Here is a 17,979-nt window from a genome sequence, read left to right as displayed (position 1 = left end):
GACCAACATCAGTGTGTGACCTCACCAATGCGCTTTTGGAAGAATGGTCAAAAATTCCTATAAACACTCTCCTCAACCTTGTGGACAGTCTTCCCAGAAGAGTTGAAGCTGTAATAGCTGCAAAAGGTGGACCGACATCATATTGAACTCTATGGGTTAGGAATGGGATGGCACTTCAGTTCATAGTATGAGTAAAGGCAGGTGAGCGAATACTTTTGGTAATATAGTGTACATTGTCCTCCAATAAAAGAAAAAAATGAATTATTGTTATTGTTCTGATAATGGAGTTTCGGCTGATAATTACATCTAATATGGAGCCTTTTCTTACAACAGCTGTGATTCTTTGGTGGCTTCATTGTATTTTCTTAATTTCTAGAGGGAAAAAAACACTGGAGCGAGTCAGAAGTAGCTTTTTCCCCTTTTAATTCATTAATTCATTGTTTATCTGTTTTGAGTGGCTAAGAGTTATTTTATTCATTAGTTATTTTAAAACAGGCACTACATATTAGATGTTGTATGGTGCATCATGTTTACTGTCGGGGCTCCCTAGCCATACACGGTGTTGAATTGATATGAATGCATTGCCCCTTGTTAGCACTTGAAGAGATGAAAAGACAAATACTTGATTAGGACTGTCAGTGATAAGGGACTTGCTTGTGTTGACTATAGTTTGTTTCTAAGAACTGTACTGACAGTGGGAAAATAAAGTGGTTAATCTAAAAAGTTAGCCTTTATTGCCCTGTACACATTTTTCAAATTGCAATTTCAAATTGTAATATTACCCACTATTGTATTTGTATCGGCCACAACAAAAAAAAATAAATACTGGTTAGTGTTATCAGCCTTGAAATTCCATATCGGTGCATCTCTAACTTTAAATACTGGATTCAAGCAAATGGTTGGAGTCTTGCTTGTCAGTTGTGATAATAATTTTCTCTTGAAGATTTTATATGAGGTACAGAAGAAAGAGCAGTTATGGTGTGTTTTTGTTAACACAAAATAGATGAAAAAATCAACACAATGAAAAAAAAACAATACATATGAGGGTGCTAAGCCACCAGAGCCAATATCACAATGGGAACTCTACATCTTCAAACTGAGCTACAAATAAACTTTTCCGGGGCTTGAGAAGTCGAGGATGTGTGTGTGTGTGTGTGTGTGTGTGTGTGTGTGTGTGTGTGTGTCACTAGTTTTCTGTGGACACTTAGGCTTTGCAGGAAAATGAGATGTCATCGCTAGTCACGCACACACAAACAGAAAAAAAGGGAGACGCCAGGTCCCCCCTGACATTAACTCCACGTTAATAGAGTGTTGTCTTGCTGGCACGATTATTGGATGATCTGTGGGTCCAACAGATTAACATGCCTAATACTTTCAGCAGGCAATCTAAGCCTCCTTCTGAGGAGTCCAGGAGAGCTGCTGCTCATTATTCTTTGACAGCAGAAAAGGGGGGTGTGGGCACTCACATCTCTATTATCCAGGGGTCGTGGACAAGTGGGGGGCTGGGCCTGGACATGAACAAATGAGATGTGCTGTGTGTGCCTGGGTGTGTATGTGAGGGAGTGAGAGAGAGAGAGAAACAGACAGACAGACAGACAGACAGCGGAGTATCACAAGCACGTTGTAAAAAGCCATGCTAAATATATATCTCCTGTTCATGGGTAGAGATGCCTTCACGTACGGTACTGGCTGCTGTGTTTTTCTATTTCCACGTTCACGCAATAAAATCCTGTTAGAGGATATGATAACAAGGTGCCACATGATAGTCCTGACAATAATAAAAAAGAGGCCGAGAATGCTTTGAGGGAGCATCAGTGAATGGCGATAAGCTTAGCAAAAATCAACACTGCACTCCACTGGAGGGAAGGTAACCCAGCGCTTTGTGACAAATCCTGCATCAAATAGCCTTGGCAAGGCATGCACGCTTTCAGAGAGGAGGTGAATTGCATCGTAACTTTATTTTGAGCTCTGTTTGTTCTTCTGGTATACGCCACCTCACATTTAGATGAAAAGACGATGTCTTTTTTGTGGCTCATTTTCCTGATCGTTTGTGTCTGGAATTGCTGGCCATGCTAATTTGTGTATGTGTGTGTGTGTGTGTGTGTGTGTGTGGCTCTCAGTATTTATGGGGCTGGGAGTAATGTTGTTGGAGCAGAGACCGTCTTCATCTATATGCAGATCATACGGTTTGGAGCTCAATTGGCTCATCCCCTTGTCTGTGGCTGAATGTGACTGGCACTCTGATGCAACTGGGGGGGGTGCAGATATGATGGAGAGAAAGGGCGTCTTATGCTAAATGCCAACAGAAAATCATGTTATGGCATTAGTGAATCAGTGGCCCATTGACCCTGTGCACAGCAAAATGAAATTCATGAGCTTCAAGGGGAGTAATCATGTGTTAGAGACAGATTTATGCAGAAAACCTGAAACCTGCAATCCTTAGGTGATGGAAGAGTGCAATGGCAAGATGTACCATTTTGCTACTGTGGGGAGACAGGACTTGAACCTACTCGCTTTTGTTATTAAATGGAAGAAAAGCCTATCCTGAAGTAGCATCCACACTTTCTAGTGATTTCCACTCCAGTCCCATGACAGAATATGTATGTTTTAATTAGAATAAATAGATCTCCAAACAAAGGAGTCCCTAAATGAGTAGCAAGCTTGAGTAAATAAACATAAACTAGGTGTTAGCACATAATCTCAGCCCAGCACCTTCCCCTTCTCAGTAACACTGTCTTACTTTCAAAGGAGTCCAAATCAAATCTGGTGAGTGAAGGTTGCATCTAGGGTTATTATTCTAGAAGATGAGAAAACGAGTCTGGTATTGTCTCTTAAGCTGGCCTCTCCCTTCCACAATCTTCAAATGCTTCGAATCTTCAAAACAAATGCTAGCTGTGCATGGCACACCAAATGGTGATAGAATGGACGTAATGCCGCCTCGAAACCACTGAAACAATGTACCCATAACTAACAACACCAAGCTAGTTTTAACTAGGGTTCAAGAGGTGGGTTCCAGTAGGACTTGGAACTTTAACACAGTTGGCAGATGTGGGAAAATGACAATATGTCTGCCTTCAGTTCCTCAATCAGCTTCAGCCTTACAAAAATACAGATTGGTAGGCAGAAACATTTGAAAATTGCAAGATCTTGAGACGGATCTTGAGACAGTGTTTCCTTTTTTGTGAAGCTGTGGTGCTTTTTAGCGACAATTCTACAAAAGTCCCACTGTTTGGGCACAAGTTACGATTTAAGTTGAGATTCTAGCCTAAGAATGTTTTTAATCATGATGATGATGACATAAGTAATGATATAATCATTACTTCTAAGACACTATATTTTTCAGTTTTAGATGAAAATAAGAAAAGTAAGAGATTATTATGTCTTTTTTCATTTCATGATTTCTCTTGCAGTAGAGTAGTAATAGTGGTACTAGCACTGGTAGAGAGACTGGGTCTGGTACAATCTGTAATCATCTTTTTGACCAAAACAGTTATGGTGTTTGAACCAGTTCTGTTAAGGATCCTTGGAACAAGGGGGGTAACTAGTGAACCAGTCCGCGTTTGCACTAGTTTGGTGGAACCATCATGAAGCAGGTGTTGCTGGGTCACTGGCCACTGATTCTAGCATTGCTGTGGCTGAGTTCAACCACAGTCTGCTGGTTTGCTAGTCTATGAACCAGCACTATATCAAAGAGTTCATAATATTCCCTAATGTCACCCCATCCAGAGCCACTTTTCACTAAGTCTCTATACACCTTCAGTTTTTTAATTTAATGATAACATGGGCATAGATGCAAAAGAACCCGGCCTTCACCAAATTTTCAGCAATTTCCAGATACAGTTTACTTTTTCTAGTATTCTATTTCAACTTTTCATGAAATTCAGGAGATGTCGAATTTGGAAGCTATAGCTTTGTTTCTTCAGCAGACCACTGCACACTCTTGGATTTCTCCGTCGTCTCCATCTTCCCCTGTGGAATAGGACATGCCCACTCTTGCTGTCATCACGGTTCCTACTATTTTTTGGTTCCAAACCTATTTGTTTAGTGAAATGCTCAGAATGGTTCACAATAAATGCAATGGAACCAGTTCTTTGTTGGTCAAAAAGGTGGATCTGTGTAAACTATACTACAGAGAAGATGCTTTTTGATGGGGTGTGTCAAAACGTTTAACAGAAAAGGAAGCAGCTCTACCTGAAAGATGTAGAAGGTGAGGCTAAGCTTTTCCGGAAATCACTCCTGACTAGGGAGTATACTGGAATATATTGTGTGTATGTCAGTGTGTTCTCTCAAACTGAAACTGTCAAGCATTTAGGTCTTCATCACAACATGTCAAAAAGGTCCAATGAGGACCCAAGATGCTTGAAATGTGTCATTGTCTAGTCATCAGTGGCACATTCGGTTACCTGGAGAACAGTAGCTGCACCATGTCGACCAGTGTATGTTCAGCTGATTTCCGCAGAAGCTCTGCACAGGGAGAAAGAAACAGAGGCAGGGTGTTATTAGGACCAAACATAAAGGACGACAGATAGTGAGGAGAGGAGAGAGCAAGAGAGTCCCGTGTTTGGCCAGGCTTAGAGGGGAGTCTTAATAAGGCACAGCTAAGACACTAAGAGTCTGAGAGAGTGTGTGAGCAGGGAGCTGACGAGTTGTAAGGTTTGACCATTATGAGTTTCTGCAGGTTCAGACCAATATTTCTGAACTCAAACTGCCAGCGTACAAAATTTTGTGCTGACATTTGTTATCTTAAAATCTGACCATTTTTATACCACAAAGTTCCTACAAGGTGATTATCTTTTCCCTTGGGATAACGCATGAGAACTTGTGTGGAACCTGACCATACTGTCTTGTTAAGCAAGTGAATATCTTTTCAGGGACTACCAGTGTAGTATTCATCAACTCTACAAAAATTATGTAATCAGTCTAACTGTATTACATCCATCATATCAGAAGTGGACAACAAGGACTGGTCCACAAATGTTTAAAGAAAGGCCAATACCAATATATCGCTGCGATATAACATTTAACAGTAGTCGTCATGCACCAAGAATCGGGTTGCATCGACAAGGATTCATTGAATTTGAGATTAGTTCTAAACAGAGTTCAGCAAAACTAGGTTCAAAATGAGTTATCCAGAACTGAAGCAGAACTCTGTTGCAAAATTAAACACGAATCCTGATTTAGTAATTATAAGTGTAGCAGTTTAAATCAAAAGTTTAAACAAAAGTTTACCTAACCCTAACCCTAACCCAAAAAAGTAGAGTTAAATGTGTTCAAATGCTATACACAAACTTGTGTACAACAGACCTGTGTTGTCAATCCAGCATCACCGATGTGATGTTTAAATATGTATTTTAAATAATTATATGTCTAGTTTTAAATGTAAAAAAAGAGAAGTACATTTTGTTTACTAATTTCTGGTCATTTGTTTGTAATGTTTCTCTTAATTTCTTAGTAATTTTAATAAGATTTTTAATTTTTTTTTCTTATTTTCTCCAATATTTATGAAAGAAATCAAGAAAACTTGCTCAGGTTTCAAAAGGTTAAATACTTGAGATTCTGGTTATTTATTAGTTAATTTATTTATTTAGACAATTTTTTAAAATAATTTTTCAAATTTGCAACTTCTCTTTTTTCCCATGTATTTGAAAGAAATTAAGTGAATTTGCTCAGTTTTGTGAATGGCAAACCAGAATTTAATCTGGTTTAAAACTGAATCCTTGTCAGTGCAAGTCAGCCTACACCTAGCCTAGGTCTCTGGTGTGGGATACTCAATACAATGCTTTTGAGTAAGAATTCAAACCATGGGAGCTGCATACATATGATCTATTAGTTGATGTAATATAGCATTTAATGCTCAGTAAGACTCACCACTAAGGCGCATCTCGAAGCAGATTCGGAAGCAAGACTGCATAATCTCACAAACAGACTCATTGGTCAGGTGGGCTCCAACTGGTGTCAGCAGCAGGGTCCTCAACACCTGATAAAAAGGACAACGAATGACTGTGATTCAAAGTTTATTATCCACATTATCATCAAGTGAGGTCAAGGCGCTTTCTCTACTACACAATTTTCATGCTTTTTTTTTCCAATAACACTGCTCACACTATGACCTATATATAGATATGGTGCTGTACCTGCAGGATTTTCATAAGCACCACTTCATCACTGGCAGGGTCTGTTCCCACAAATCTGGCATGTGTGACGGCATCTGCCATGTTCTCAATGGCCTCGGCCGCTGCCTCATGGTTAGCATCTGTAGGAGGACAAAGAATAACTATTATTTACAAAGGATTAATTATAGTTGCTAGCAGGTAACATGGCAGCCACCAAGAGCTTTGCTGTGCAAGCTGAGGAAGAGAGGCATAAAATTAGGTGAAAATCAAATGTCTTAAATAGTGTCCTTTAATCTTATGAATGAATGAATGAAGTTCACTGAAACCAGCCAGCATACATAGCTGTAAGATTTTGTATGAGTGGAAATGTAGCCATGGCAAGGCATGTAAGTAAGAGTTGTGGTGCACCTGACTTTTTTCCCTTAACGATGGACTGATACAGAAAATTTGTCTCATGTAAATACATTTTTGAGTGATTACCAAAATTTCAGTTTTAAAGAAAATTCTGGAAAAAAAAAAATCACCATCCAGGTGGTCATGGTAATGACTGATCGTTATAATTTATGGAATAAAGTAGTTTGAAATAAAAAAAACTGTGACCAGCAGCCCAGTAAGTCACCTGGTAAAGCTCAGTCCATATTAAATTATGAGTAATTTTGGACTGAGCAAGCCACCTAGTAAATTATGTTTTTGGTAAGTTGTCGAAATGACCCTTAATGTTCGACTCGATTGTCCTCACTAAAGAGGGCTCTTCTCCTATGTTATGAATATCATTTAGACGTGGACCAATTTGGCCAGCAAAATTCTTGCAGTGTTGCACGCTGATGGAAACTCTTTCTATTACTGTACTATACTGGAAATTCTATAAGTGAGTTGTAGTCTGTCTAATGTTTTAACTAATGCAACAATAAATATCTTGTCCCACACTAATGATACAATCCCCCCTCAGCACCTATCTGTGAAAAGTGTTTGACCAGTGACTAGTTTGACTAAAAGCTAATTACTGATCAAAACACGGTGGCATTCTTTTTACGGAGAAGCGGTGAACCAAACAAATGTGCTATGGTTCACCCAGAATGTCCTTCGAAGACTGGGATCTAATCACCAGATGTGGCCTTTTGTGGGAGAGAGGCTGGGACAAATTGGCTGTCAGGGCAACAGGAACCGGTGTTGTTGAAACCTGAGTAGCTGGCCAGATATCTGACAGGAGCCAGCCTGTTTTCCTTTCCCATCGACTTTCGGCACAGCAAGTCATTAACTAATAAGCACAAGGGGAGGAGAGGGCAGTGGAAGGATGGAGGGAGGAATGGGAAGAAGGGAGGCATGGACAAGGATTCTTCTAGTGAAACTGTGATGCAGTCGTGCATTCTGAGCAAGAGGTCAACACTTCTCGATGGAGCTGAGGGCGCAAGGCAGTGGGAACCAGTGGTTTTCAAAGTGGGGTCTGGGGAAACCAAGGGGTCCTTGAGGGGCCTCCAGTGGGTACTAAGCAAAATGTGGAAATGTTTAATTTCACTGTCATGTAATTTAATTTAATTAAAAGATGAAAATACATGAGGGATTACTTTAACACTTTCTTCTTTCTGGATTATTGTTGCCATGATTTGTCAATGTTCAAGAACCATCAAAACAATTCAAATAGATAGACATGTCGATATACATTCATACACACAGATATACATATATATTATACATATACACACACACAAACATATATGTGTGTATACATACATACATACACACACACACACACACACATATATATATAAAGGTATATAAATTTGCCTTTCACAAGCATTTTATACTTGAAACAAATCAAAATATACCTTGATATAAGGGTCCCTTTAGGCCAAAATCACTTGGGGTCAGTGTCTCACTGAAAGTAAACTGTCTTTTTCATCCAGGAGATGAAAACCCTTCTATCTTAGGCCATCTAATTATCAGCAACAGCAAAATAAAGTGGGCATGAGGAACTTTTCAGCAAACCGATTAGAAAATGCCTCCAAGTGTCTTTTAAGAGAGGCTGGATGGAGTGAAGATTTAAGAGTGAAGACAGGGCATGGATGGTAAGCTGGTCTAGACATGGTCGCGGCCACTGTAACCGGGTAATGCCATCATCCCTCCAGAGGCGAGGGTGACAACAAGCATGGAAGTTGTGCTGAAAACATCCAGCGTCCACACACAGAAACTGGAGCCACAGGGGGATCCAGCAGAATGTCAGAAGTGATATAAAACACTAATCCTTCTCTTGGCAAAGAGTCTACAAAAGCAGTGTCCAAAGGGAGGGGGAGCCATTGTTAAAATAACACAGAGGAAAGAGAGCGGCTCAGTATGTGTGTGCGCCTGAGGGTATGTGTGCAAAGCCAATGAGGGGTTGAACCAGCTGTCACATAAAGCAGTTTAAGTATATCAAACTCCGGTCACAAAATCAAAGAAGTGGCGTGAGTGAGAGAGCAAGCAGAGAGTGTAGAGAGTTTTTTTTTTTTTTTAAAGCAAGCCACACACAAAAAGCTCTCAAGCTCCACTCTCCGCAAGGGCCAATACATCTTTAGAAACCAAACAAAGAGACTGCTGGTTTTTCCCTGGTTGGGGGGAAATTTAGTTTGTTCACCTGTTCGCCTTCTGAATGGCACAATATCACCTTACACCAACTAGGCTGCCATGCTCCAAAGTTTAGCCATACAGTCATGGTACACGAAAATGCATGTAGTGCGGTGTAATCATGCCCAAAAAGGTCCCGACTACCTTCCAGACCTCCTGCATAATAGGAAATCAATCTTTAATTAGTATTAGTTGACATTTTGAAATACTTGATGTTCAATGAGGATGAAGGAGAAGTGTTGGCTCCATCTAAATAGTGTAGTGGTAACTTACCGAGGGGAACAGCATCACCTCAGGTTGGACTATTGAGGTTTGTCAAATCTGGGCCCTATCCATACATATTAAATGTCACTTTGACTTCACTCTGCCAATAACATTTTCATTTGAGCTTTTGCACCCAAAACACACATATACTGTAACATTATCAAACATTTCAACAGGTGCAGCTCTAGTTTATTTAAACAGACATTTATTCATATGAAAGTGATTATTATTTTAGCCGATAAAAAGGAGCAAGATTTTCCCCCCACAAGTAACCCAATGTATTCAACCCTAAAAATCACAAGCAGGCTACTGCTATACTTTGAGCTCATCTCTTCTGGCAGTGGCTATGGCTTAAGCCTCAGCTGAGCCTTGCTATGAGCCCTGTGAGGGTTAGTGACCATGCGGCTGCATGCAGCACAGTGAAAGGCTTTGCTGACTCTGCTGGGCAGGAGAGAGAAGCAGAGAGTGAAGAAAGAACAGGGAAGGAGAGATGAGAGGAGTGGGAAAAATAAGGGGAGTGATCTAGATATCTGTCAGTAGTGAGGCTTAGGGTCGGTGCACCCACCATGCCAGTAGACCACAGGCCACGGATTTGAGAGGAATTAGCTTGCACTAAATTAAATAGCTGAGGGAGGGGTGTGTGTGTTTGTTTGTGCGTGTATGAGAGAGGGATTTCCCTTCACTCTCATGTTGGGGAAAATGTTTGGGGTGACACTTAAGGGGAGGACGTAATTCAGTGCGACATCTAGGATAAAGAGGAACAGGACTGCCTGCTGGGCGTTGTTTTTTTTAAGATCAGACTCAAGAAAAGGATATTAGTATAATGTGTGCTGAACCCCCGCCCTCCCACCCGCTCATTTCAAATCAGTCGACCTAGAGAGAAAACACAGGTCAGTAATTGAGGGGAGAGGGAGGGAACAAAGAACGGACATGTTGATCCCCAGCCTACGAAGACACCGACCCTATTATCTGACATGTTGTTGAGGATTTCTAACTATGTGCTCACAGGCTATGGTGGAAATATGATTTCTGCATGTGGCCATCAAATCTCTACACAAACCATCCTTTACGTAAAAGCTTAAAAGTGATTAAACAATAATAAGTATTCAGCGTTTCCTATATTAGAATGCAGCAGCACTATCCTGTATGCATTCAAAGGCATATCAAATCTGCTTCAAGGGACTAATTAAAAATGCAATTGCACGCAATAATGACACATAGTAAGATTTACATTCAGAAATGTAAAACCTCGCCAGGAAAAGTGCATTCTGTTCCTATTACTTCATATTTGCTGGACATTAGTATTTCTGACAGCCAGGAGATGGCAGTACTTGACAGGACCAACTTTCTGTTTATCATCCAGTTACTGCTGTGGAGTTTAAACCCTGACATCAAATCAAATCTCCTGCAATCCACACAGTCAATTCAAATGGCCTGACATGGAACTCCCTTCTGCAAAACAATTTCAGCTGCTGACAACAAGATTTTACCAATAATATAAAATTATTTTGTTATCACATAAGGCAACTGGTTATCAGTAATATGTTTGGGATAATTTTAACTTTGCAAACCCCAGCATAAATAACAAAGAAAAGGTCACTAATACATTCTAAAACATATGACAATAAACAGTGACATTATTTATAATTAATTTGAAAATGAAATCCTGTATTGCATCCCTGTGGAATAAGTTCTTCTTGATGTGTCCTAAAGAGGAACTGGACATGACCCCTGACCTGCTTTGCCTATCAGGATATAACCTTGATGTAGGCAGGAGTAAATTAAACATATTTTAACTGGACAAGCAGCTTCTAAAAAGGCAAAAGACGTCAATAAAACTGAGCACAATTTCCAAAAACAATAAACCAAACTGGTATAGCCTTTGAGGGAATCAAATGAGATGCGGCAAAGCGCAAATACACCAGAAACTATTAAACTTTTACATTTTTAAAAACAAAAACAAAACAAAAATTCCAGTGGAATGTTACAGACATGAGACTGAATTAACGATATGTAGGACTTCACTGATGATGACAATTTATTAGAAGCCCACATTTAATACTTTGTAACACGGCTTATTCGCTCCAAATGCTGCTTTCGTATAGCAGAACTCTCCAGACAAAAAAAAAAAAAAAAAAAAATGCATGTCTTTAGCTTCCTGTTGGAGGTTTCGACACCTTCTTCAGAACACGCTTCCAAACGCCTTGAACCCACCTTAAATATTGCCGAATTACTTATTCCAGCTGACCCCCCCCCACCACCACCACCACCCTGCGACCAGATGTAGAGCTAAGTACGCAGGCTGCTGAGGACTTCACTGAGTTTCAGGCAAATTGAGATGCAATCGGGTTAATGCTGCCGTCCACCCGGCCCGCTGTCATATTTCTTAATCATTCTGTCAAATCGGGGAAAAGCGAGCGCCGTTGTCTTGAGCGCCACTGCCGGCCACGTCGCCATGGTTACGCATCCCTTTGAACAGCGCTGATGAGATGCTGCTGCTTGGCGGAAGGGGGATGAGGTTGCAGGGATAGGAGGATGGGGGGCTGATGGGGGATTAAGGAAGCTGGCGTCAGGTCTGGAGTGACAGACAGATGCTCTGGGAGTCAGGGAGTGATTTGTGAGGTGATCTGTGCAGACTGTGTGTGTGTGTGTGTGTGTTTGCCCAGACAGACAGTCCTTTTAACAGGTATTCTGAGGCACTGAAGGATCAGCCTAGAAAGCACTGACTACTGTTGGTATTCCCCTCCAATACACACACAGAAACGGATGAAACTACATTGTGTATGCAACGTATGAGCAACGGGTTTCAGAGGGTATGTGACCAATAAAAATTCTCCTCGGCTACTTGTGGCTGAATTGTATGTTGGCCTATTTAAGAAATGAATATCTTTGCCTCCTACGATGGATTTCTCCTTGTATGACTGTTGCGCAACAAAAAGTGGTGCCACCAGAAAAAGCCCTTGCTTTTTAAAGGCAGGGTGAGCAGGATCTGTCGGCTGCCGGTTGTAAACACAACATTCAAAGTTGCCCCCTCCTCCCTGGCTAAGCTAACCACATGCAGCCAGTTTTTGTTTCCATCACCGTCCTAGAAAAAAAAAATGATCCTGCCAGCATGTGCCTGACCAACAGAAACATGGCATCACATGGCATCACTCTTCATCCTCATGCTCTCCCTCAGTGATCACCAGCAGGTGAAAGCAAACCGCAGATTCATTATCACCGTGAACAAACTTTATCCACTTGGTGTGTTTTTTTTTTTTGTTTTTTTTGCGTCCAAGATTTTTGTAGCTTCCATCTGGATGCTGTGCTGCTTATCTGGCACTGCGCGCTGTTATTGGCTGGGAGTTACACACCTGCTGCCCAAAGGCCGACGCCCAGGAGAATCCCGAGCGCAGAAGAACAAGAAAATCCAGGCAGAGGGCAGGCTCTCTGTAGACAAACACACCAACACACACTTCTAGTGGCTCAGAAGTGATTGAGAGGGATTATTGTTGTATGAGTTTACACATTGTTTTTTTTTTGTTTGTTTTGTTTTTTTTTTTTTTTTTTGAGAAAATCCTACTCATTCTGCCTTAAATTCTGAGGGACTGGCATAAGAACGTGACTGATTTTCATTTACCTAGCTTAAAGACTGCCTCTTATCAAAGTGTGCTACAGGCCTAGTAGTGTTGAACCATCTTGACATGGCATTACGACACCTCCTGGCCAAATAAAATACACCAAACAACATGGGCCCAGAAACTGGCTGTTTTTTTTAACACTTTTAAAGTGTTTTAGGAGGACTGTTTCATGTAATCCCACCACAGACCTTATTTAGTTTAGCCAAGGCTGCAGCTGTTTTGACAGCAATCTAACATTATTTACTCAACCGCCACTATTTAGACTAACATCTGGTGATGCATGCTCATTTCACACTTTAAAAAACAACTGGCGGACACTGCAGCCATATTTCCATGATGAGGCTGGCGAGGACAGGCTGTGCTGTTTGTGCGCCAAAACAAGTCAGCTTACGCATCGATGATGAGAATAGGCCATTCCTGGCATTCCTAGAGTGAGTTAATGATGAGCAACACCGGGATACAGGGCTAACGCACATTAGTCACACTGAAAAACTCTGTGACCTTTATAGGAAACCAAATTGATACATGAGCATCTTGAATTAATTTCACCTTTCTGGTGGCTTCAGCGCAGTTCTGAAAAACTATCTAAATTTACATGGATAGATACTGTATATATAATAATGGCAAAATTAATGCTGAACACAATTAAAGGGACAGTTCACCCATTTCAAAAAAATGTATATTGCACTTTCCCTCTAGCTGTTGTGTAGGACAGTAGTGGTGTCATCTTCCTTCCATTGTTACTGAGTGATGGATACTGGTTGGATGCGCAAAATGTCTCCCAGTTAGCATTCTTAAAAATAACTGCCTTAAGCCACTCAAAGAAGGTTCGACATCATTTTACGAGTGTTTCTTTCCTAAATTAAGATGCACATTATAACCAAGTGAACATGGATGATAGCTTTGCTCAAATTACTGTTTGTGACTGTATTTTCACGGTTATCAACTTCCAGAAAGATCCAGTAATTTCTGCACTTCAAGTATCACTCTGCACCAGAGGAGTAGTAGCCACCACAGAGACACAAGTAGCCTGCTCAAGTTCGCTATCATTTGACGCCCATTTGACGTCCCTCCAGTGTTGCTTCTTGCAGCTTTCTGCAGAACCACTCATCCACACTCAACACTGCACATCCTTGGGCCAAGTGTGGAGTCAGTTGGATGAACGGTCAGACAGACAAATCAGACAGACAGGGAGTGTCTGTATATTTATCTGCATATGTGGTCATCTGTGTGTGTGTGCTTCTACAGTAGATATTGCACTTCCTTCCCTTCCATTTTAGTTCGATTCGTTAAAGGGTAAGCAATGGGTTTGAATGACTGACACCAACCTGGAGCTGTTAACGTCTCACTCTCTCAGAGACAGAGTGAAGAAAGTGTGTATGTGTGTTTGTGTGTGTCTTTGTATGAAGTCATCTCACTACCCTGGCTGCCCTCCTGCCATGTGGAGGGTGAGAGTGTTTGTCTTTCCTGCACTGCCCCTGCCACCGCTTCTACTGGACGGTCCTCCACTGAACTATATGTGTATGTGTTTCTTTCGTTTTTCTGGACAACCGTACATCCGATGGACCTCAGAGTTGATCCTACATGCCCTCAGGTCCCCAGCAACCCACCTGCCAAGTCGATCAGATGAACGGTTGTGGAGATAATCCAGCCACTGTCCTACGTGGTGTGGTGGTGTGGTTTGCACTTATAAATAAGCATATCTAGATGTACTTTTCTTTGATCTATAATTATTTAAAGGAAAAAAGAACCCCAAACATTTGCCGGGGATATCTACTTACCTATAAGGCCATAAGAAAGGAATTTGTTGACTGAGGTGAGGGCAAGGCCTGTAATTGGTCCAGTGGTATCCTCGGAACGTACAACTTCCAGGAAGGGCCTCAAAAAAATGTTGGGCTCCACATCGGACAGCTCTGAGGACAGAGGGAGAGAGAGAGAGAAGAGAGAAAGGGGAGAATCAGTCCAATGAACCTTTAACCGGAGGCTGTGGTCGTGGATTAGATCAGTCTATCAATTTACAGATGTATCAGGCCGCCATTAAAAATTAGATATCAGCCAGGAACTGTTATATGGAGGACATCAGGCTATGTTGTCACAAATCTGCATGATCATCAGACAGGAGGCACCACTGCAAACAGATTAGATGTGAAAACTTAAAAATGAATTCAAGATGATTTGCTTCTTTAAAGAATTCTACATGGCCTCACTGACAATACAATATTACTTACATATATCGTTTTATTTCAACATATCATGGCAGCAGTTTTCTGTATATCTACACCCTGTGCGGTACGCCTCCAAGGGCCTCAGCCGAAAACTTTGTTGTGTACACAAACAAGCCCGGACAGAGTGGTCAACAGTGCTGTGTGGAGTTTAATATATTTTCACCCCTCGCTCTATAAAGGTCTGTGTAAACAGCGCTGGTGCCCTCAGGGGACCAGATCAATGGGGAATTAACGTCCCAGGAGGTTGTAACCTTTCCTCTGCTGCTGATGCACAAGAGATGGGAACAAGGAGGGGAAGGGGGGAGGAGGGGGGGTATAACAGTGAAGACAAGCAAGAAGAAAAACTGAACAGAAAAAAAAGAGAGGCAAATAGGGGGACGGGGGATGAAAATGTAAGCAATAAAATGAGAGCATGTTCAAGCAGCACCCCTTATTCACCTTGGCAGCCAGCAGCATCTTATTACGACTCAGTTTCCAAAAGCTTTTCTTTAAAGCAGCAATGTACAATGTAGGATTTCACATTAATGAAAAAAAAACAAAAAAAAACGGGAAAGTGGCTGGGCTAGAGAGGGCGCTAGTTGCCTAGAGAGGCTACAGTTACTATATCAAGACTACATTACAAATTCAACTTCACTGACAACAACCCCTGGATGTAATTCCAAGTGGGAGAATAACAAAGTAGTAGTGATGTGTGGGTCTGTTCACTTGAATCCGCCCACATTAGCAACTCTCCTAACCACTACTGTCCAACATGATAATTTTAATAAAACAAAAACCTGCATCTGCACAATCCTGCTTGCCTAACACATAGTGCCAGGAGGGATAAAACATATGGGAAAATAAGAATTTAGCAAAGAATATCCTTCAGTGTGGTATCATCCGGAGGTGAGGACAAGAACTAGAGTACATGGTCTCATAGACCATGTACTCTACTAGCAAACTACTGCTCAAAATTAACAAAGTGATGTACTCATTGGTGGGATGCAATATAGCGGCAAGCAGGTAGCGGTGATGGCTATTTTTGTTCACGTGAGCTATTGTTTAACTGTTCCACAGCCAGGTATTACTTTGACTTACCACACAAGAGCAAGAACAGAAAGCACAGCGTTTATTGGGTTTATGAATAAATCCATTTCAGTCTTAATTATTTTAAAACTCAAGTACTCTCACGTTTTTTATCTAGTACGACATTACCCAAAATTTGCATCCCTAGTATTTTCAGTTATTTCAACCTTTTAAGCCCGTAAACTGCCCACAACTTTTCATACTTGCCCGCCTGCAACTGCCTGAACCCGTGGTTTACCACCAGAACCTGTGGGTGCAGTTGCACACGTCACTAGACTATCCATTGACAGAATGTGGAAGCATGAGCCACAGACTTACGCATGAAGGCAGATCTAGAAGTCTAGGTTAACTAAATAACTAGTGGAAATACTTTATTTCTGTATCACAATGTAAAAGCTACCCTCAGCACAGATCCAGATCCATTTCATTCATTTTCATTCACCATCCCAGTGAAGGACTCATTCTTGCAACAGGGAAGAAGCTGATGATGAAACGTGGGCTATCACTACCCTTGTGTGAAGTAGCAAACGCCACTGTAAACTATCATTTAATAGAGCTGCTTCCCCACCTAAAACAAATTTCATTAGTCTTACTTTGAATGGACTTCAAAGGACTTTTAATGTCCCACGATGTCTTCTGATGTCATTTTTTAATCTGTGGATACTGCTGGAAAATGTGAATTTCCTTCGGGATGAATAAAGTATCAATCTATCTAATCATCTATCTATTTCAGAGTTCAAAACTGAGTAGAAAACACTGAATAGCTCTAACTGTGTGTTTGGTTTTTTGTTTGTTTGTTTTTATCAAATTGAAAGTAAAATACTGAATATGGGTATAAAAGTCTACCAAGGTGCTTAATCCAAAAATGTTGGTGTTGGCCTTCAAAAAATATGCCAGTCAAATGACTAATGATCTTCAGCAACTTTAATTTTATTTATCCATTTACTTATTTATTTTCAACAATGAATCCTTGCAATTCGTCAGACATGAAAACTCACATTTCAAGACATTTAACAGTAACACAGTATAGCAGTTATTGCCAGCTCAAACGAGAAATACTGACAATCAGTATCAGTCTCAAAAAGCCGATACTGGTCAAATAGTAGAGCTTACTCAAGACAGCTGTGGAGCAAGATGCACTAGATCTTCCCTTGCAATCACTTCACAGAGGGAGCTTTGCTGGGCATCTACCTATGGGAAACCACCTTAGGCCAATCCACCCTGACTTTGGTAGTCTTTCTCCCTCTCTGGAGAATTGAGAGAGCAAGGGGGTCAGGAGGGGGCAGCAAAAATACAAAACAGGTAAAAAAAACAAAAGGCAAATTAGTGGAGTCACGCACACCTGTGAAACGTTGTGCCAGAATAGTGCTTGCCACAGCAATACCGCAAGGATTACGCCTTTCTTGAGAGCAGCTACACTCCAAACGCGAAAAAAAAAAACAACTTCGGACTTCAAAGGGGGGGCAAAGGAGAGTGTCCAACCAATTTCCAAAAGTGCACATATGACTGCCGTGCATTAGTGTGTGATATCCAATACCCCCATGGCTTGTTTGGAAATCAAATATGAAATAATTTGGAAATTTCCACACTCCCTTCATCGGCCGCCAGGTCACTTTTAGGCCTTGCTTCCAAAAGCAAATCTTCTCGCGCTTGCTTTTTTCCCCTAATTCTTTTGGTCTGGTGTTTCCTCTGTACTGTTGTGAAAATTGAAAGCTTTGAGCTTTTTTGGTCGAGAGTGTGATTTAGTGTAAATTTAGCAATACAATATATGAGCAAGAAATGGTCTTAAAGGCACATTTTGCTCACCTGCAACAAGGAAATCTATTTCTCCCATCAGATTATCAAATGGACAAAAAAAAAAACAACAACACATAAACTTATGAATCAAATCATAGAAATCATAGGGTTAACTCCAGGGAGAGGGTGAGCTCTGTTTGTTCAATCATTCCATCAGCTGCCAGAAAACTTTTTAAAGGGGGTCTTAGTGTCCCATTACTTTACAGTGTGAAAAAACACGTGGTAAAGGTGGAAGGAGGGTGCTCAAATGAATCTGTCAATAGATCCTGATGAAGACTTCATCAGAGGCGATCA

General features: G+C 41.0%; 1 protein-coding gene across 2 annotated transcripts in view; it reads right to left on the bottom strand.

The window, feature by feature from the left end:
• gbf1 (golgi brefeldin A resistant guanine nucleotide exchange factor 1) overlaps positions 1–17,979 on the bottom strand; it is a 102,226-nt gene that overhangs the window by 44,819 nt on the left and 39,428 nt on the right. For both annotated transcript variants that reach the window (XM_030069938.1, XM_030069939.1), the window contains exons 4-7: positions 14,380–14,511; positions 6,135–6,253; positions 5,869–5,977; positions 4,404–4,464 (exon numbers count right to left, since the gene is read on the bottom strand). In XM_030069938.1, the coding sequence (XP_029925798.1) occupies positions 4,404–4,464; positions 5,869–5,977; positions 6,135–6,253; positions 14,380–14,511 (421 nt within the window). The remainder of the gene's footprint in view (positions 1–4,403; positions 4,465–5,868; positions 5,978–6,134; positions 6,254–14,379; positions 14,512–17,979) is intronic.

The sequence above is a fragment of the Myripristis murdjan genome, chromosome 15, assembly GCF_902150065.1.
Source record: "Myripristis murdjan chromosome 15, fMyrMur1.1, whole genome shotgun sequence".
NCBI classification, from domain to species: Eukaryota; Metazoa; Chordata; class Actinopteri; order Holocentriformes; family Holocentridae; genus Myripristis; species Myripristis murdjan.
The sequence above is the reverse complement of the archived record's forward strand: the minus strand, read 5'-3'. Positions and strand labels throughout refer to the sequence as shown.